Source organism: Thalassophryne amazonica, chromosome 9, assembly GCF_902500255.1.
Source record: "Thalassophryne amazonica chromosome 9, fThaAma1.1, whole genome shotgun sequence".
NCBI lineage: Eukaryota > Metazoa > Chordata > Actinopteri > Batrachoidiformes > Batrachoididae > Thalassophryne > Thalassophryne amazonica.
In genome coordinates, this window is record NC_047111.1 from 106,631,828 (window position 1) to 106,654,411 (window position 22,584).

Below are 22,584 nucleotides of genomic sequence, written 5' to 3' on the forward strand. Positions count from 1 at the left end.
CCAACACAGTGCAGAGTAGCTACCTAAACTCTGTAAGTGAGATAGAGTATCTCGTCAATAGTTTTACATCCTCATTGAAGACAACTTTGGATGCTGTAGCTCCTCTGAAAAAGAGAGCTTTAAATCAGAAGTGCCTGACTCCGTGGTATAACTCACAAACTCGCAGCTTAAAGCAGATAACCCGTAAGTTGGAGAGGAAATGGCATCTCATTAATTTAGAAGATCTTCACTTAGCCTGGAAAAAGAGTCTGTTGCTATATAAAAAAGCCCTCCGTAAAGCTAGGACATCTTACTACTCATCACTAATTGAAGAAAATAAGAACAACCCCAGGTTTCTTTTCAGCACTGTAGCCAGGCTGACAAAGAGTCAGAGCTCTATTGAGCTGAGTATTCCTTTAACATTAACTAGTAATGACTTCTTGACTTTCTTTGCTAATAAAATTTTAACTATTAGAGAAAAAATTACTCATAACCATCCCAAAGACATATCGTTATCTTTGGCTGCTTTCAGTGATGCCGGTATTTGGTTAGACTCTTTCTCTCTGATTGTTCTGTCTGAGTTATTTTCATTAGTTACTTCATCCAAACCATCAACATGTCTATTAGACCCCATTCCTACCAGGCTGCTCAAGGAAGCCCTACCATTATTTAATGCTTCGATCTTAAATATGATCAATCTATCTTTATTAGTTGGCTATGTACCACAGGCTTTTAAGGTGGCAGTAAATAAACCATTACTTAAAAAGCCATCACTTGACCCAGCTATCTTAGCTAATTATAGGCCAATCTCCAGCCTTCCTTTTCTCTCAAAAATTCTTGAAAGGGTAGTTGTAAAACAGCTAACTGATCATCTGCAGAGGAATGGTCTATTTGAAGAGTTTCAGTCAGGTTTTAGAATTCATCATAGTACAGAAACAGCATTAGTGACGGTTACAAATGATCTTCTTATGGCCTCAGACAGTGGACTCATCTCTGTGCTTGTTCTGTTAGACCTCAGTGCTGCTTTTGATACTGTTGACCATAACATTTTATTACAGAGATTAGAGCATGCCATAGGTATTAAAGGCACTGCGCTGCGGTGGTTTGAATCATATTTATCTAATAGATTACAATTTGTTCATGTAAATGAGGAATCTTCTTCACAGACTAAGGTTAATTATGGAGTTCCACAAGGTTCTGTGCTAGGACCAATTTTATTCACTTTATACATGCTTCCCTTAGGCAGTATTATTAGACGGCATTGCTTAAATTTTCATTGTTACGCAGATGATACCCAGCTTTATCTATCCATGAAGCCAGAGGACACACACCAATTAGCTAAACTGCAGGATTGTCTTACAGACATAAAGACATGGATGACCTCTAATTTCCTGATTTTAAACTCAGATAAAACTGAAGTTATTGTACTTGGCCCCACAAATCTTAGAAACATGGTGTCTAACCAGATCCTTACTCTGGATGGCATTACCCTGACCTCTAGTAATACTGTGAGAAATCTTGGAGTCATTTTTGATCAGGATATGTCATTCAATGCGCATATTAAACAAATATGTAGGACTGCTTTTTTGCATTTACGCAATATCTCTAAAATTAGAAAGGTCTTGTCTCAGAGTGATGCTGAAAAACTAATTCATGCATTTATTTCCTCTAGGCTGGACTATTGTAATTCATTATTATCAGGTTGTCCTAAAAGTTCCCTGAAAAGCCTTCAGTTAATTCAAAATGCTGCAGCTAGAGTACTAACGGGGACTAGAAGGAGAGAGCATGTCTCACCCATATTGGCCTCTCTTCATTGGCTTCCTGTTAATTCTAGAATAGAATTTAAAATTCTTCTTCTTACTTATAAGGTTTTGAATAATCAGGTCCCATCTTATCTTAGGGACCTCATAGTACCATATCACCCCAATAGAGTGTTTCGCTGTCAGACTGCAGGCTTACTTGTAGTTCCTAGGGTTTGTAAGAGTAGAATGGGAGGCAGAGCCTTCAGCTTTCAGGCTCCTCTCCTGTGGAACCAGCTCCCAATTCAGATCAGGGAGACAGACACCCTCTCTACTTTTAAGATTAGGCTTAAAACCTTCCTTTTTGCTAAAGCTTATAGTTAGGGCTGGATCAGGTGACCCTGAACCATCCCTTAGTTATGCTGCTATAGACTTAGACTGCTGGGGGGTTCCCATGATGCACTGACTGTTTCTTTCTCTTTTTGCTCTGTAGGCACAACTGTGCATTTAATCATTAGTGATTGATCTCTGCTCCCCTCCACAGCATGTCTTTTTCCTGGCTCTCTCCCTCAGCCCCAACCAGTCCCAGCAGAAGACTGCCCCTCCCTGAGCCTGGTTCTGCTGGAGGTTTCTTCCTGTTAAAAGGGAGTTTTTCCTTCCCACTGTAGCCAAGTGCTTGCTCACAGGGGGTCGTTTTGACCGTTGGGGTTTTTACGTAATTATTGTATGGCCTTGCCTTACAATATAAAGTGCCTTGGGGCAACTGTTTGTTGTGATTTGGCGCTATATAAATAAAATTGATTGATTGATTGATTAATATGCGCATTGAATGACATATCCTGATCAAAAATGACTCCAAGATTTCTCACAGTATTACTAGAGGTCAGGGTAATGCCATCCAGAATAAGGATCTGGTTAGACACCATGTTTCTAAGATTTGTGGGGCCAAGCACAATAACTTCAGTTTTATCTGAGTTTAAAAGCAGGAAATTAGAGGTCATCCATGTCTTTATGTCTGTAAGACAATCCTGCAGTTTAGCTAATTGGTGTGTGTCCTCTGGCTTCATGGATAGATAAAGCTGGGTATCATCTGCGTAACAATGAAAATTTAAGCAATGCCGTCTAATAATACTGCCTAAGGGAAACATGTATAAAGTGAATAAAATTGTTCCTAGCACAGAACCTTGTGGAACTCCATAATTAACCTTAGTCTGTGAAGAAGATTCCCCATTTACATGAACAAATTGTAATCTATTAGATAAATATGATTCAAACCACCGCAGCGCAGTGCCTTTAATACCTATGGCATGCTCTAATCTGTGTAATAAAATTTTATGGTCAACAGTATCAAAAGCAGCACTGAGGTCTAACAGAACAAGCACAGAGATGAGTCCACTGTCTGAGGCCATAAGAAGATCATTTGTAACCTTCACTAATGCTGTTTCTGTACTATGATGAATTCTAAAACCTGACTGAAACTCTTCAAATAGACCATTCCTCTGCAGATGATCAGTTCCCTGTTTTACAACTACCCTTTCAAGAATTTTTGAGAGAAAAGGAAGGTTGGAGATTGGCCTATAATTAGCTAAGATAGCTGGGTCAAGTGATGGCTTTTTAAGTAATGGTTTAATTACTGCCACCTTAAAAGCCTGTGGTACATAGCCAACTAATAAAGATAGATTGATCATATTTAAGATCAAAGCATTAATTAATGGTAGGGCTTCCTTGAGCAGCCTGGTAGGAATGGGGCCTAATAGACATGTTGATGGTTTGGAGGAAGTAACTAATGAAAATAACTCAGACAGAACAATCTGAGAGAAAGAGTCTAACCAAATACCGGCATCACTGAAAGCAGCCAAAGATAACGATACGTCTTTGGGATGGTTATGAGTAATTTTTTCTCTAATAGTTAAAATTTTATTAGCAAAGAAAGTCATGAAGTCATTACTAGTTAAAGTTAAAGGAATACTCGGCTCAATAGAGCTCTGACTCTTTGTCAGCCTGGCTACAGTACTGAAAAGAAACCTGGGGTTGTTCTTATTTTCTTCAATTAGTGATGAGTAGTAAGATGTCCTAGCTTTACGGAGGGCTTTTTTATAGAGCAACAGACTCTTTTTCCAGACTAAGTGAAGATCTTCTAAATTAGTGAGACGTCATTTCCTCTCCAACTTACGGGTTATCTGCTTTAAGCTGCAAGTTTGGGAGTTATACCACGGAGTCAGGCACTTCTGATTTAAAGCTCTCTTTTTCAGAGGAGCTACAGCATCCAAAGTTGTCTTCAATGAGGATGTAAAACTATTGACGAGATACTCTATCTCACAGAGTTTAGGTAGCTACTCTGCACTGTGTTGGTTTATGGCATTAGAGAACATAAAGAAGGAATCATATCCTTAAACCTAGTTACAGCGCTTTCTGAAAGACTTCTAGTGTAATGAAACTTATTCCCCACTGCTGGGTAGTCCATCAGAGTAAATGTAAATGTTATTAAGAAATGATCAGACAGAAGGGAGTTTTCAGGGAATACTGTTAAGTCTTCAATTTCCATACCATAAGTCAGAACAAGATCTAAGATATGATTAAAGTGGTGGGTGGACTCATTTACATTTTGAGCAAAGCCAATTTAGTCTAATAATAGATTAAATGCAGTGTTGAGGCTGTCATTCTCAGCATCTGTGTGGATGTTAAAATCGCCCATTATAATTATCTTATCTGAGCTAAGCACTAAGTCAGACAAAAGGTCTGAAAATTCACAGAGAAACTCACAGTAACGACCAGGTGGACGATAGATAATAACAAATAAAACTGGTTTTTGGGACTTCCAATTTGGATGGACAAGACTAAGAGTCAAGCTTTCAAATGAATTAAAGCTCTGTCTGGGTTTTTGATTAATTAATAAGCTGGAATGGAAGATTGCTGCTAATCCTCCGTCTCAGCCCGTGCTACGAGCATTCTGGCAGTTAGTGTGACTTGGGGGTGTTGACTCATTTAAACTAACATATTCATCCTGCTGTAACCAGGTTTCTGTAAGGCAGAATAAATCAATATGTTGATCAATTATTATATCATTTACTAACAGGGACTTAGAAGAGAGAGATCTAATGTTTAATAGACCACATTTAACTGTTTTAGTCTGTGGTGCAGTTGAAGGTGCTATATTATTTTTTCTTTTTGAATTTTTATGCTTAAATAGATTTTTACTGGTTATTGGTGGTCTGGGAGCAGGCACCTTCTCTACGGGGATGGGGTAATGAGGGGATGGCAGGGGGAGAGAAGCTGCAGAGAGGTGTGTAAGACTACAACTCTGCTTCCTGGTCCCAACCCTGGATAGTCACGGTTTGGTGGATTTAAGAAAATTGGCCAGATTTCTAGAAATGAGAGCTGCTCCATCCAAAGTGGGATGGATGCCGTCTCTCCTAACAAGACCAGGTTTTCCCCAGAAGCTTTGCCAATTATCTATGAAGCCAACCTCATTTTTTGGACACCACTCAGACAGCCAGCAATTCAAGGAGAACATGCGGCATGGTCACTTGTATGCACGAGTGTGCACAAAACTGCCGCCGCGGGATTGTTCACACCTGTCCGACCGGTGTCCAGCAGGTGGAATTTTTCACTGTTTGCTAATTTGTTTTTCCACTCTTTTTCGGCCAGTTTCTGCTTCTTTCTCCCAACTTCGTGCTATGTGTGAAGGGGCCCTAAAGGTTGTTGTTGTTGTGGAACAGCCTAGAATGATTCATCTGTTTACAGATAAGCTAAAACATGCTTATTTTGTGATTAGTCTAGACTGTTCTGTGGCCTTCTGGAGCTTTCCTGCATGTTCTATAATGTTGCACTTAGGACTGTGCTTTTCCACAAAGTTATAGAATATTCCATGGTATTCTAAGTAAACAACCTCAGCAGTATATAAGGCAGACTGCAGACCTCTGGCAATGTTTTCCCAGCACTTGTAATTTGAACCTTTCTTGTAAATAGCTAAGGATTTGTTAATAAAGCATTTGTTGTTGAAGACCATCTTTCTCTGTGGAATACAACAGTTGTTCAGGCAGAAACCTCTTTTTGTGTTGTTAGTACCTCTGTTGTGTTGTGGAGCTTTGCAGAGTGTTTGTGTGTTTGCGTGAGTCTTTAGCAGACATGTTATCAAATACAACTGTTGTGTGTGTTGCAGCTTGTTGATCTTCTCTGTGTTTGCAAGCAGTTTCTCATTTTGCAAGAGCATTTTTATGTACTAACTACCTGTTGTTGAATTGATGCAGGTGTGATCTACATTTACTCGTGTTGTCTTAATTTGGAAGTGCTGCTTTCTCTATCTGCCACAGTAATTATGTTTCTTTTCCACTGATATATCTCCAGTGATTCAGAATGACATTACCATGGTTCAAAGCTCTTGCAACATCATGGTGACCCAGATTCTTGTTTTTTGTTTGTTTGTTTTTTAAGGATTCTTTCACAGTGACAGCCGTTTTTAATATTTTGGCTTCTGTCTCTGACAATATTCCAAAACTTGAGTTTAAAAAAGGTAGACCAACTCCCTCGCTCATGCATTCCAAACTGCAGGAAATCATCCAGATTTTATCATTAATCCATTTCTGGGTTCCAGACACATGTGTTTGCATCTGTGACACAAAAATACTCATACAAACGTTAGTAGTTTACACAAAACGTTCCACAAGTAGAGATTTTGTTCTAGGGCTCATTCAGAAAACATATTTTTATCAGTGTGAAAAGACTTAATATGAGTGATAATGGCAACACATTCTTGTGAGTTTGTGCTGAAGTGGAATATTGGAGACAAACGTGCACACATTTGGCTATTTTGATGTAAAATATTATTTGTTTTGTTTTTGACAGGAGCTTTTGAAAAACTGCAATAGAAACACAGAGGTGAGTTTACATTTATGGTTTAATTCATTAACCGTGTTATAACACAAATGCAGGCTGCTGCTCCGGTGTCGCAGACCGAACAGTCTGCCCCTAAAAATCAGTCCGCCTTTTATGATTTAATAATACTGAATTTATATGGAAATGACTGTTGTACAAAATCTTCAGATATCTGTTGCTGAGACAGATGATGACTGGAGTGCAGTTTGAAGCAGAAACGAGGTGATAATCCGTGAACCGCGTCATTGGGGGGACCGATTTTTAGGGGGACTGTTCGGTCTGCGACACCATTGCTCACACAACATCCGTCAACAATGGCAGTCTTTCTGGCCTTAAACACACACATGTTTGTGGTTGGTTTGGAAATGCAAACACAGACAAATGATGGGCTCGGCAGGGGAACTCAGGCCCGACAAGTGCTTGAAGTGGACTTGTCAGAAACACAGCAGCTGCCCAGAGAACTTTGAACAAACCAAAATCCCAGCAAACTACAGCTAAATGAGATGTTTTATATTTATGTTAATAATTTAATATCGAAGTCCAGTCGGGTATTTGGAAAGGAGGTGCAAAATAAAGGGTCACAGCCAGCTTTAAGATGAGGCTTTTGTTGAAGATTGCTGCCTATAAAAGGAAAACAGTGAAGTGAGTCTAACAGATGGTGAAGAGGGTGTTTATTAAAGACGAGGGCAGATTTTCATCTGTACTTGTCCTGTTGCTATAATACACAGTGTAGTACTTACAGCAGTGGCGGTTCTACACCGTAATACTCCCCGGGGGAGACCCCCGCTGAGCCCAAAGAAAACACCAAATTTTTCACAAACAGCCATTTTTATTATTTTATTATTATTTTTTTAAGATTTTAGAAGTGCCCCTGAAATTGCAATTGAAGTTGACATCAAAAGACCGCAGGCTACAGTGTAACTCTTACACAAAATATCTATGAATTTGCAAATTTGAATAAACATGCCCTTACATGCTAATCTCTGTTATTAGACACTTTATTAATCTTTCTTTCAGGGACGAAAGATTAGCTCCTTGGTTGCTGCCTCAAATACTATGCTCGAAACACTGTTAATTCTGACTAGTTAAACTCTGCCTTGTCACAAGATGGAATTGTAGCAAATGGGAAATGTTCATCTTTGGAACTACCTCCAGATATGAAAATTCCATTGGCTAATTACTGGCCCCAACATTAACCCAAATGATGGATATAAATAATAACTGAACTTGTAACAGTTTTGTTTCAAGTATGAGTCATTCTTCTATTGAAGCATGTGTTAATTTTACATGCATTACAACTTTAATATTTGAGATTTCTCCCCTAAAACATCCACCCCAAAATAACAGAAATTTATGTTTGCACTAGATAAAGAATTATTTTATTTGCCTGTAACTCAACTTCAGCCAGTTTACCTCACAATGTCTCATAATTTACTATTAGTAGTAGTAGTAGTAGTAGTAGTAGTAGTAGTAGTAGTAGTAGTACTACATCCCCATGACAAAGTCCAGTTTATGCCATTTAGCAGTGTGTAAAATAATAATTTTAAAAAGCCTGACAATTTCTCTGACCATTTTGAGTACAATCTTACAGTGAAATTACTTGGGCGTATACCTTGTTCTACCTGAAAGAATGTAGGAGCTACTCTAACACAGGAAGTGGTACAGTGCTTGATGTGTGGAGGAACCATCCATGTTTCAGCAGCAGCAACCAGACTTATTACTCCCTGGGACAAGACATGTTTGACCTTTGTTCGTGATCTTTGCGTTGATCTTGGCTAAACATCTATTTCCTGGCCATAGTTTGTCTCTATTGCCAGTTGACATTAGAACATCTAGCAGTGTGTTTTTCTGCAGCTTGAAAATGCAACTGTTTTACCAAGCCATAAAATAAATAAATATATAAAGCCATAAAATAAATAAATAAATATATATATAAAACAAGCTGCACAATATATAACAAGCTGCAGAAAGCATTTAGAGCCGTCTAAAAAGGTAATTATTTGTCATGTTTATATTTTCATGGCTTGGTAAAACAGTTGTGTGTTTTTCCTTCTTGTGTGTAGCTGTTAAAGTATGTTTAGAACAGATTTAACTTCTTGTTATAATCTTTCAGAGGAGCTGCATCTGTGCACAATAGCACACACTGGTGCCCCTCTCACATCTTTTCTGCACCCATTAAAGACGAGTTTACTCTCCAGCATGACACAAGTCATGCTAGTGCGTGAATCAAAGTGATGCTCGTGTCAAGGGGCCTTTAAGGTGCAGTGACACGAGCATGACTTTGATTCACGCACTGGCTGGTGCGTGCTATTGCGCACAGATAATTTTGAAATGTTCAAAAAATCTTTCACGCACAAATGTCGTGTTAAGTGGCACGATCTACTCGCCAACACAACGTGCAGCTCATCAAGTCGAGTAAAAAAGAAGTGAACAGAGCGAGTGGTGACGTCAGTGGATCACATCAGAGCGCAGCGCCTCTGAAGGATTATAACAAGAAGTTAAATCTGTTATAAACATAATTTTACAGCTGCACACAAGAAGGAGAGAACACACAACTGTTTTACCAAGCCATGACAATGTAAACAAGTCAAATAATTACCTTTTTAGATGCCTCAAAATGCTTTATCCAGCTTGTTAGCCGTGCGCACGCGCAAACTGCACCAGCTGAATCAATCAATCAATCAATTTTTTTTTTTATATAGCGCCAAATCACAACAAACAGTTGCCCCAAGGCGCTTTATATTGTAAGGCAAGGCCATACAATAATGATGTAAAACCCCAACGGTCAAAACGACCCCCTGTGAGCAAGCACTTGGCTACAGTGGGAAGGAAAAACTCCCTTTTAACAGGAAGAAACCTCCAGCAGAACCAGGCTCAGGGAGGGGCAGTCTTCTGCTGGGACTGGTTGGGGCTGAGGGAGAGAACCAGGAAAAAGACATGCTGTGGAGGGGAGCAGAGATCGATCACTAATGATTAAATGCAGAGTGGTGCATACAGAGCAAAAAGAGAAAGAAACAGTGCATCATGGGAACCCCCCAGCAGTCTACGTCTATAGCAGCATAACTAAGGGATGGTTCAGGGTCACCTGATCCAGCCCTAACTATAAGCTTTAGCAAAAAGGAAAGTTTTAAGCCTAATCTTAAAAGTAGAGAGGGTGTCTGTCTCCCTGATCTGAATTGGGAGCTGGTTCCACAGGAGAGGAGCCTGAAAGCTGAAGGCTCTGCCTCCCATTCTACTCTTACAAACCCTAGGAACTACAAGTAAGCCTGCAGTCTGAGAGCGAAGCGCTCTATTGGGGTGATATGGTACTATGAGGTCCCTAAGATAAGATGGGACCTGATTATTCAAAACCTTATAAGTAAGAAGAAGAATTTTAAATTCTATTCTAGAATTAACAGGAAGCCAATGAAGAGAGGCCAATATGGGTGAGATATGCTCTCTCCTTCTAGTCCCCGTCAGCACTCTAGCTGCAGCATTTTGAATTAACTGAAGGCTTTTTAGGGAACTTTTAGGACAACCTGATAATAATGAATTACAATAGTCCAGCCTAGAGGAAATAAATGCATGAATTACTTTTTCAGCATCACTCTGAGACAAGACCTTTCTGATTTTAGAGATATTGCGTAAATGCAAAAAAGCAGTCCTACATATTTGTTTAATATGCGCTTTGAATGACATATCCTGATCAAAAATGACTCCAAGATTTCTCACAGTATTACTAGAGGTCAGGGTAATGCCATCCAGAGTAAGGATCTGGTTAGACACCATGTTTCTAAGATTTGTGGGGCCAAGAACAATAACTTCAGTTTTATCTGAGTTTAAAAGCAGGAAATTAGAGGTCATCCATGTCTTTATGTCTGTAAGACAATCCTGCAGTTTAGCTAATTGGTGTGTGTCCTCTGGCTTCATGGATAGATAAAGCTGGGTATCATCTGCGTAACAATGAAAATTTAAGCAATACCGTCTAATAATACTGCCTAAGGGAAGCATATATAAAGTGAATAAAATTGGTCCTAGCACAGAACCTTGTGGAACTCCATAATTAACTTTAGTCTGTGAAGAAGATTCCCCATTTACATGAACAAATTGTAATCTATTAGACAAATATGATTCAAACCACCGCAGCGCAGTGCCTTTAATACCTATGGCATGCTCTAATCTCTGTAATAAAATTATATGGTCAACAGTATCAAAAGCAGCACTGAGGTCTAACAGAACAAGCACAGAGATGAGTCCACTGTCCGAGGCCATAAGAAGATCATTTGTAACCTTCACTAATGCTGTTTCTGTACTATGATGAATTCTAAAACCTGACTGAAACTCTTCAAATAGACCATTCCTCTGCAGATGATCAGTTAGCTGTTTTACAACTACCCTTTCAAGAATTTTTGAGAGAAAAGGAAGGTTGGAGATTGGCCTATAATTAGCTAAGATAGCTGGGTCAAGTGATGGCTTTTTAAGTAATGGTTTAATTACTGCCACCTTAAAAGCCTGTGGTACATAGCCAACTAACAAAGATAGATTGATCATATTTAAGATCGAAGCATTAAATAATGGTAGGGCTTCCTTGAGCAGCCTGGTAGGAATGGGGTCTAATAAACATGTTGATGGTTTGGATGAAGTAACTAATGAAAATAACTCAGACAGAACAATCGGAGAGAAAGAGTCTAACCAAATACCGGCATCACTGAAAGCAGCCAAAGATAACGATACGTCTTTGGGATGGTTATGAGTAATTTTTTCTCTAATAGTTAAAATTTTGTTAGCAAAGAAAGTCATGAACTCATTACTAGTTAAAGATAATGGAATACTCAGCTCAATAGAGCTCTGACTCTTTGTCAGCCTGGCTACAGTGCTGAAAAGAAACCTGGGGTTGTTCTTATTTTCTTCAATTAGTGATGAGTAGAAAGATGTCCTAGCTTTACGGAGGGCTTTTTTATAGAGCAACAGACTCTTTTTCCAGGCTAAGTGAAGATCTTCTAAATTAGTGAGACGCCATTTCCTCTCCAACTTACGGGTTATCTGCTTTAAGCTACGAGTTTGAGAGTTATACCATGGAGTCAGACACTTCTGATTTAAAGCTCTCTTTTTCAGAGGAGCTACAGCATCCAAAGTTGTCTTCAATGAGGATGTAAAACTATTGACGAGATACTCTATCTCCCTTACAGAGTTTAGGTAGCTACTCTGCACTGTGTTGTTATATGGCATTAGAGAACATAAAGAAGGAATCATATCCTTAAACCTAGTTACAGCGCTTTCTGAAAGACTTCTAGTGTAATGAAACTTATTCCCTACTGCTGGGTAGTCCATCAGAGTAAATGTAAATGTTATTAAAAAATGATCAGACAGAAGGGAGTTTTCAGGGAATACTGTTAAGTCTTCTATTTCCATACCATAAGTCAGAACAAGATCTAAGATATGATTAAAGTGGTGGGTGGACTCATTTACTTTTTGAGCAAAGCCAATAGAGTCTAATAATAGATTAAATGCAGTGTTGAGGCTGTCATTCTCAGCATCTGTGTGGATGTTAAAATCGCCCACTATAATTATCTTATCTGAGCTAAGCACTAAGTCAGACAAAAGGTCTGAAAATTCACAGAGAAACTCACAGTAACGACCAGGTGGACGATAGATAATAACAAATAAAACTGGTTTTTGGGACTTCCAATTTGGATGGACAAGACTAAGAGACAAGCTTTCAAATGAATTAAAGCTCTGTCTGGGTTTTTGATTAATTAATAAGCTGGAATGGAAGATTGCTGCTAATCCTCCGCCCCGGCCCGTGCTACGAGCATTCTGACAGTTAGTGTGACTCGGGGGTGTTGACTCATTTAAACTAACATATTCATCCTGCTGTAACCAGGTTTCTGTTAGGCAGAATAAATCAATATGTTGATCAATTATTATATCATTTACCAACAGGGACTTAGAAGAGAGAGACCTAATGTTTAATAGACCACATTTAACTGTTTTAGTCTGTGGTGCAGTAGAAGGTGCTATATTATTTTTTCTTTTTGAATTTTTATGCTTAAATAGATTTTTGCTGGTTATTGGTAGTCTGGGAGCAGGCACCGTCTCTACGGGGATGGGGTAATGAGGGGATGGCAGGGGGAGAGAAGCTGCAGAGAGGTGTGTAAGACTACAACTCTGCTTCCTGGTCCCAACCCTGGATAGTCACGGTTTGGAGGATTTAAGAAAATTAGCCAGATTTCTAGAAATGAGAGCTGCTCCATCCAAAGTGGGATGGATGCCGTCTCTCCTAACAAGACCAGGTTTTCCCCAGAAGCTTTGCCAATTATCTATGAAGCCCACCTCATTTTTTGGACACCACTCAGACAGCCAGCAATTCAAGGAGAACATGCGGCTAAACATGTCACTCCCGGTCTGATTGGGGAGGGGCCCAGAGAAAACTACAGAGTCCGACATTGTTTTTGCAAAGTTACACACCGATTTAATGTTAATTTTAGTGACCTCCGATTGGCGTAACCGGGTGTCATTACTGCCGACGTGAATTACAATCTTACCAAATTTACGCTTAGCCTTAACCAGCAGTTTCAAAAGAAGCCTCCTCTGTGATTCAGGAAGCGATTAGAGCCATTTTCACCGGCCAATTTGCAGAGAAAATGGTTAATCCGCCACAAAATAATTATTTTATATACACAGCGTCCAGCACAGAGCATGTGGCAGCTGGTAGAACAAAGAACAGTGTCCAGCTGTGAACACAGCGGGTGGGATCGTCACAGCGATGGGCGTGCTAGTGCGTGAATCAGAGTCATGTTCGTTTTACTGCACCTTTATCGGCTTCTGTGGTTGTGACTCTAGAAACTGGATCTAGTGCAAGTTTTGTCTGTTGCATCACCAGTCACAGCTTCTTCACTGACTGGAGCAGAGAAGGACTTCAGAACAAGAAATTAAAATCGAATGCAGGCTCGAGTCTTCCATGTGCTTTGTGGCAAACTGAAGCTGAAATTGCACATCTTCCGTCTCTGTGCCACACCACCATGAAGCTGTGACTGTTGATGCAATAAAAGTTATGCAATGTGCAGTTTCTCCAGTCACAGCCAGAGAAACCTCCAGAGTTTTATGGATGTCTTTGTGGCTTTTCTCACTGCTCTCAGAGGTAGAAAGCCACAATTTCACTGAGTAAAAGTCCAACTGCATATTTGTTCCATCACGTCACTGAACCAGCTGATTTACAACCCCAATTCCAATGAAGTAGGAACATTGTGTAAAACGTAAATAAAAACAGAATACAATGATTTGCAAATCCTTTTCAACCTATATTCAATTGAATACACCACAAAGACAAGATATCTAATGTTCAAACTGATCAACTCTGTTGTTTTTGTGCAAATATTTGCTCATTTTGAAAAGAATGCAATACATTTCAAAAAAGCTGGGACGGGGCAACAAAAGACTGGGAAAGTTGATGAATGTTCAAAGAACACCTAATTAGAAACAGCTGAGTGTCATGATTGGACATAAAAGGAGCATCCCCAAAAGGCTCAGCTGTTCACAATCAAAGATGGGGTGAGGATCCCATCACTCCTGACTGCATGAAAAAATAGTCCAACAGTTTAAGAACAATGTTTCTCAACATTCAATTGCAAGGAATTTAGGGATTCCATCATCTACATTCCATAATATAATCAGAAGATTCATACACTCAACAAAAATATAAACGCAACACTTTTGGTTTTGCTCCCATTTTGTATGAGATGAACTCAAAGATCTAAAACTTTTTCCACATACACAATATCACCATTTCCCTCAAATATTGTTCACAAACCAGTCTAAATCTGTGATAGTGAGCACTTCTCCTTTGCTGAGATAATCCATCCCACCTCACAGGTGTGCCATATCAAGATGCTGATTAGACACCATGATTAGTGCACAGGTGTGCCTTAGACTGCCCACAATAAAAGGCCACTCTGAAAGGTGCAGTTTTATCACACAGCACAATGCCACAGTTGTCGCAAGGTTTGAGTGAGCGTGCAGTTGGCATGCTGACAGCAGGAATGTCAACCAGAGCTGTTGCTCGTGTATTGAATGTTCATTTCTCTACCATAAGCCGTCTCCAAAGGCGTTTCAGAGAATTTGGCAGTACATCCAAACAGGCTCACAACCGCAGACCACGTGTAACCACACCAGCCCAGGACCTCCACATCCAGCATGTTCACCTCCAAGATCGTCTGAGACCAGCCACTCGGACAGCTGCTGGAACAATCAGTTTGCATAACCAAAGAATTTCTGCACAAACTGTCAGAAACCATCTCAGGGAAGCTCATCTGCATGCTCGTCGTCCTCATCGGGGTCTCGACCTGACTCCAGTTCGTCGTCGTAACCAACTTGAGTGGGCAAATGCTCACATTCGCTGGCATTTGGCACGTTGGAGAGGTGTTCTCTTCACGGATGAATCCCGGTTCACACTGTTCAGGGCAGATGGCAGACAGCATGTGTGGCGTCGTGTGGGTGAGCGGTTTTCTGATGTCAATGTTGTGGATCGAGTGGCCCATGGTGGCGGTGGGGTTATGGTATGGGCAGGCGTCTGTTATGGACGAAGAACACAGGTGCATTTTATTGATGGCATTTTGAATGCACAGAGATACCGTGACGAGATCCTGAGGCCCATTGTTGTGCCATACATCCAAGAACATCACCTCATGTTGCAGCAGGATAATGCACGGCCCCATGTTGCAAGGATCTGTACACAATTCTTGGAAGCTGAAAATGTCCCAGTTCTTGCATGGCCGGCATACTCACCGGACATGTCACCCATTGAGCATGTTTGGGATGCTCTGGACTGACGTATACGACAGCGTGTACCAGTTCCTGCCAATATCCAGCAACTTCGCACAGCCATTGAAGAGGACACTCCACAGGCCACAATTGACAACCTGATCAACTCTATGCGAAGGAGATGTGTTGCACTGCATGAGGCAAATGGTGGTCACACCAGATACTGACTGGTATCCCCCCCTCCCCAATAAAACAAAACTGCACCTTTCAGAGTGGCCTTTTATTGTGGGCAGTCTAAGGCACACCTGTGCACTAATGTGTCTAATCAGCATCTTGGTATGGCACACCTGTGAGGTGGGATGGATTATCTCAGCAAAGGAGAAGTGCTCACTATCACAGATTTAGACTGGTTTGTGAACAGTATTTGAGGGAAATGGTGATATTGTGTATGTGGAAAAAGGTTTAGATCTTTGAGTTCATCTCATACAAAATGGGAGCAAAATCAAAAGTGTTGCGTTTATATTTTTGTTGAGTGTACAACCCCTGGCAAAAATTATGGAATCACCGGCCTCGGAGGATGTTCATTCAGTTGTTTAATTTTGTAGAAAAAAAGCAGATCACAGACATGACACAAAACTAATGTCATTTCAAATGGCAACTTTCTGGCTTTAAGAAACACTATAAGAAATCAAGAAAAAAAATTGTGGCAGTCAGTAACGGTTACTTTTTTAGACCAAGCAGAGGGAAAAAAATATGGAATCACTCAATTCTGAGGAAAAAATTATGGAATCACCCTGTAAATTTTCATCCCCAAAACTAACACCTGCATCAAATCAGATCTGCTCATTAGTCTGCATCTAAAAAGGAGTGATCACACCTTGGAGAGCTGTTGCACCAAGTGGACTGACATGAATCATGGCTCCAACACGAGAGATGTCAATTGAAACAAAGGAGAGGATTATCAAACTCTTAAAAGAGGGTAAATCATCACGCAATGTTGCAAAAGATGTTGGTTGTTCACAGTCAGCTGTGTCTAAACTCTGGACCAAATACAAACAACATGGGAAGGTTGTTAAAGGCAAACATACTGGTAGACCAAGGAAGACATCAAAGAGTCAAGACATAAAACTTAAAGCAATATGTCTCAAAAATCGAAAATGCACAACAAAACAAATGAGGAATGAATGGGAGGAAACTGGAGTCAACGTCTGTGACCGAACTGTAAGAAACTGCCTAAAGGAAATGGGATTTACATACAGAAAAGCTAAACGAAAGCCATCATTAACACCTAAACAGAAAAAAACAAGGTTACAATGGGCTAAGGAAAAGCAATCGTGGACTGTGGATGACTGGATGAAAGTCATATTCAGTGATGAATCTCAAATCTGCTTTTGTTTGGTGCCGTTCCAATGAGATTTATAAAGATGACTGCCTGAAGAGAACATGTAAATTTCCAGTCATTGATGATATGGGGCTGCATGTCAGGTAAAGGCACTGGGGAGATGGCTGTCATTACATCATCAATAAATGCACAAGTTTACGTTGATATTTTGGACACTTTTCTTATCCTATCAATTGAAAGGATGTTTGGGGATGATGAAATCATTTTTCAAGATGATAATGCATCTTGCCATAGAGCAAAAACTGTGAAAACATTCCTTGCAAAAAGACACATAGGGTCAATATCATGGCCTGCATATAGTCCGGATCTTAATCCAATTGAAAATCTTTTTGTGGAAGTTGAACAAAATGGTCCATGACAAGGCTCCAACCTGCAAAGCTGATCTGGCAACAGCAATCAGAGAAAGTTGGAGCCAGATTGATGAAGAGTACTGTTTGTCACTCATTAAGTCCATGCCTCAGAGACTGCAAGCTGTTATAAAAGCCAGAGGTGGTGCAACAAAATACTAGTGATGTGTTGGAGCGTTCTTTTGTTTTTCATGATTCCAGAATTTTTTCCTCAGAATTGAGTGATTCCATATTTTTTTTCCCTCTGCTTGGTCTAAAAAAGTAACCGTTACTGACTGCCACAATTTTTTTTCCTGATTTCTTATAGTGTTTCTTAAAGCCAGAAAGTTGCCATTTGAAATGACTTTAGTTTTGTGTCATGTCTGTGATCTGCTTTTTTTCTACAAAATTAAACAACTGAATGAACATCCTCTGAGGCCGGTGATTCCATAATTTTTTCCAGGGGTTGTAGAATCTGGAGAACTTTTGACATGTAAGCGGCAAGGCTGAAAACTAATGTTGAATGCCCGTGACCTTTGATCCCTCAGGCGGCACTGCATTAAAAACCAACATCATTGTGTAAAGGATCTTACCTCGTGGGTTCAGGAACACTTCAGAAAACCACTGTCAGTTAACACAGTTTGTCGCTACATCTACAAATTCAAGTTAAAACTCTACCATGCAAAGCGAAAGCCATACATCAACAACATCCAGAAATGCCGCCGCCTTCTCTGGGCCTGAGCTCATTTGAAATGTACAGATGCAAAGTGGAAAAGTGTGCTGTGGTCTGATGAGTCCACATTTCAAATTGTTTTTGGAAATCATGGACGTTGTGTCCTCCGGACAAAAGAGGAAAAAGACCATCTAGATTGTTACCAGTGCAAAATTCAAAAGTCAGCATCTGTGATGGTATGGGGGTGTGTTAGTGCCCATGGCACGGTCAACTTACACGTCTGTGATGGCACCATCAATGCTGAAAGGTACATCCAGGTTTTGGAGCAACACATGGTGCCATCCAAGCAACGTCTTTTTCAGGGACGTCCCTGCTTATTTCAGCAAGACAATGCCAAGCCACATTCTGCACGTGTTACAACAATGTGGCTTCATAGTAAAAGAGTGCAGGTACTAGACTGGCCTGCCTGCAGTCCAGACCTGTCGCCCATTGAAAATGTGTGGCGCATTATGAAGCGCAAAATACGACAACGGAGACCCCGGACTGTTCAACAACTGAAGTCATACATCAAGCAAGAATGGGAAAGAATTCCACCTACAAAGCTTGAACAATTACTGTCCTCAGTTCCCAAATGGTTATTGAGTGTTGTTAGAAGGAAAAGGTGATGTAACACAGTGGTAAACATACCACTGTCCCAGCTTTTTTGAAACATGTTGCAGGCATCCATTTCAAAATGAGCAAATATTTGCACAAAAACAATAAAGTTTATCAGTTTGAACATTAAATATCTTGACTTTGTGGTGTGTTCAATTGAATATAGTTTGAGAGGATTTGCAAATCATTGTGTTCTGTTTTTATTTAATTTTTCATAATGTCCCAACTTCATTTGAATTGGGGTTCTAACTGAACTCTTCAGGCTGGCAGGTGAGCTTATATTCATGTGTCCATCCCCTGACTTCTCTTATTAGGAAAAGTATCTGTAAAACTGATGATTTAATATGTGTGTTTACAATACATTTTTTTTTGGGGGGGGGGGGGGGGGGGGAGTGGAGTAACGTGGTGAAGTACAATGGCATTTTCGGGCCACTGAAATTTTTTTTACTTTGAGAATAAAGTCGTAAAATTATGAGAAAAAAACCTGTTAATCTTATGAGAATAAAGTCATAATATTCCGAGAATAAAGTTGTATTTATACTAGAAGCGATAACCCTGCAGACTGCCAGTTCCAGCCATCTCCTCCTCCACGAAAGAGGGGATTTTGGGAACTACTCATCGCTGGAACTACAGGTGAAGTCGTGTGGTTCCTCCTCCACATTTTCTTTCATATTCTTTACAAAGTTCTGATACTAATGATAATGTTGTGCAGATGGGCCAAAATATGTAAAAAAGTATTTCCTTATTTGTAAAACCTGTACTGAAGTACAACTTTAAAAAGTGCTCCACAGATCTCATTTTGAGATGTAGAGTTTTTCTCTCATAAAATTACTTCTTTGTTCTCATAAAATTACAAGTTTATTCTCGTAATATTATGACTTTATTCTCGTAATATTACTAGTTTTTCCTCATAAAAATACAACTTTATTCAAGTAAATTATGACTCTATTCTCATAGGATTACCATTTTTTTTCTCATAATATTACAATTTTATTCTCATAATATTATGACTTTATTCTATTAATACTACAAGTTTTTTCTCATAAAATTATGAATTTATTCTCGTAATATTATGACTTTAATATCATAACATTACGATTTCTTTCTCATAATATTCCGATTTTATTCTCATAATATTACTAGTTTTTCATCATAATATTACTAGTTTTTTCCTCATAAAATTACAATTTTGTTCTCGGGATATTATGACTTTATTCTCATAAGATTACCAATTTTTTACCTCATAATATTACGATTTTATTCTCATAATATTATGACTTTATTCTTGTAATATTACAACTTTATTCTCAAAGTAACAAAAAAAAAAAAAACCTCAATGTGGCCCTAAAACACTATCATAGTGAAGGCCTTAAATGCAGGAATGGAATCTATGTTAAATGACATGAAGTTAATCACACAAAACATGTAATATCTTGGGTTCATACGGTCTGTAATGAAATATAAGTGAATGTAAATTCAATCTAAATCCGAGCTCCTTTGCATGGGACATGCCTCAGTGTTCTTTGCATGCTGTACGACAGACGCGCCCACTTGGCCTGTGAGAGACGAACAGATGAAGGTGGGTTTGCATGAGGTGGAGCAGTTCCTCTCTGTTTACTGCCAGGCTCATGTGTAGCGTTGTTACTGGATTGAGCGAAATCTCCTCTTTGATGAGCAAAAAAGCTATGTTTAAAAAATGTTTCTTGACAACCTGCTGTGGGCACTGTGCTCCTCAGACCTTCATCACAGAGCTGGTGTCAAACCTGGAGGGAGTTCACAAGCAGGATGAGCTGCAGAGTGAAGGCATCGAACATCCAGTCATCTGCCACAGCCACTATCGCCACGAGCCCTACCACTTCAGCAACCCGCATCGCCGCCACCATCAGCAGCACCCCGCCGAAGAAAACGACCAGACGCTCTGACACTGAACAACGCTCTCATCATCAAAAACATCAAACGTGACTCCAGGGGCCTGTACTACGAAGCGGGGTTACTGGCTTATCAGGGTAACTTCGGGAGTAAGTTGATGACGTGTGGAGTAACTTCCCGGTTAACCCGTACTACGAAAGGTGGATAGATTTTGATCGAGGTATGCTGCCATGGCAATTTATGCTGTGTGCCAAACCTGCTCCGATCAGGTTATGTTCTAGGTTAGCTTGAGGTTTTCGCTTAACCCCCTTTATAAGTACCGTCCATCCACCGTCAATCACTCCGAAGACAATGCCGGCCTACCTGGATGATCCATTTGATATTGGGGCACAAATTGTGAGGGGCTCTCTTCGCAGGGCGAGGATTTTTAAAGACCGCCAGAATCCGCTGACATACCCGGACGATATTCTCTATGAAAGATATAGATTCTCAGCCGAGGGAATTCGTTATCTTTGTCAGCTGATCGGGCCAGAAGTCTGTAACATTACCCATCGTACACTGTAAAAAAAAAGACTGTTGTTTTTACAGGAAAACACTGGCAGCTGTGGTTACCAGGGAATTCCTGTAAAAAAATACAGCAGTTAAATGTACAAAAACAGAGAGCTCTTGTTTGTAGATTTAACAGTTCTTTTAATGTGAGTCAGCCGTGGTTCATTCACTGTAAATCCATATACATATTATGTCTGTAATGTTATCTACTGTGCTGCTGTATGTTTTACAGGAATTCCCTGGTAACCACAGCTGCCAGCGTTTTCCTGTACAAAAAAGTCATTTTTTACAGTGTAGCAATGCCCCGATGATCGAGCAGATAATGTGCCTTGTGCCTATTTTGCCAGTGGACAATTTATGTATTCCATCGGTGATGCTGAACATCTGAGCAAGAATACTGTATGTCGTATGATTCGCAAGGTAGTAAGTACTTGCTCTATCTAAACTCTTGGATGCATTTGTCGTTTTCCCTGGCCATTTATCCGCAATGCAAATCAGAGAAGGGTTTTATGCAATCGCGGGTAATTACTAATATCAAAATAGGTCTAATGCATGTCCATTAATTAGGCGAAGTGGGGCTTATCAAGTTATGAATATAAACCTACCGTTCTGAAGGATGTTTTTATATTTCATCTTCACCTGCTCCCAGGTGCGTTTGGCACTGCTATTGCATCTGAAATATTGACAGGATTAGGAATAGCAATCATACAGTCAAGGTAGCCTATTTAGGAAACATTAAATTAACCTAACATTTATTAGTAGGCCTATGCCCACTTCTGAATCGTGTTGCATCTGGGCGTAATTAATGAAAGGAGGTCATTTTTTTTTACACATATTAGACATTCCACAGGTTAATCATCTGTAACAGATTTGGGGAACAATTGAATTGTACGTATGCATTTACCCGATCAGCAATACGTTGCCAACAAGCCTGTCTTGCTTTATTGGCAGACGATGTGTTCGATTTCCCCCTTAACATTAATTTAAATTCCTCGTAGCTCCGCATAATAATCGTGCATTCTTCTTCGGTAAAGTAAGGTGACCGCGCCATCATTGAAAAATGGTGACATGTGCTGCAACCTGCCCCTTTTATGTGAACGCACACAAACTCCAATTAGGTTAACACAGGTTCAACAAATCATCTTATTCAGCGTTGTAGTACCGATTAACACCACTTGAGAACACCAGGTTTTGTCAACCCCGGTTTAAGAGGTTAACCCTGGGTTACATCTGAGTAAGTTAACCCCGCTTCGTAGTACAGGCCCCTGTTCATCACTCACAGTGCCGATAAAAACACTAAACCCACTGGACGTTTTTTAACAAATTGGTTTAAAAAACCTCTTTTGTGTCAAAGCAAAACAGATTTCTGTCAAGTGTTTTAATGTAATTAAAAATCTATGACACAATGGCTGAATCCCCCCCAGTACACTGCCATGTGGAATCTCGCTGTTTGTACATTCTTTGTGAATGAGTTCCTGTCAAATTTTCCACCTTTCTGCCTGAACAAACTGCTCGTGCCCTGTCAGGTTTTAGAGGAATCATGAGCACAAATTCTCAGCTGGATCTGGGCAACTGAAAAACATGTTTGAATTCTTTTCATATTTGTGCTCCTTGTCTTTCTTGAAAGCAAATATTTTCCAAAGTGTCAGGATTCTTGTAGACAGACAGATGCTCGCTCAGCTGCAGATTTTAAAACTTATCTCTTCTCGACCGACCTACAGATGTTTCATTCTCTTTGATGCTCTTCTGACGTCTGCTTTTAATCACACTGTTATCTTC

At 39.9% G+C, this 22,584-nt stretch overlaps 1 protein-coding gene across 1 annotated transcript in view; it reads left to right on the forward strand.

Moving 5' to 3' along the window:
- The window catches only part of ppp1r14aa (protein phosphatase 1, regulatory (inhibitor) subunit 14Aa), a 32,005-nt gene extending 9,792 nt beyond the window's left edge, over nt 1–22,213 (forward strand). Inside the window, exons 3-5 of the mRNA XM_034178922.1 lie at nt 6,564–6,596; nt 20,124–20,355; nt 22,074–22,213. Coding sequence (XP_034034813.1) covers nt 6,564–6,596; nt 20,124–20,309 — 219 coding nt within the window. The 3' untranslated portion in view covers nt 20,310–20,355; nt 22,074–22,213. The remainder of the gene's footprint in view (nt 1–6,563; nt 6,597–20,123; nt 20,356–22,073) is intronic.
- Nucleotides 22,214–22,584: the final 371 nt, after the last annotated feature.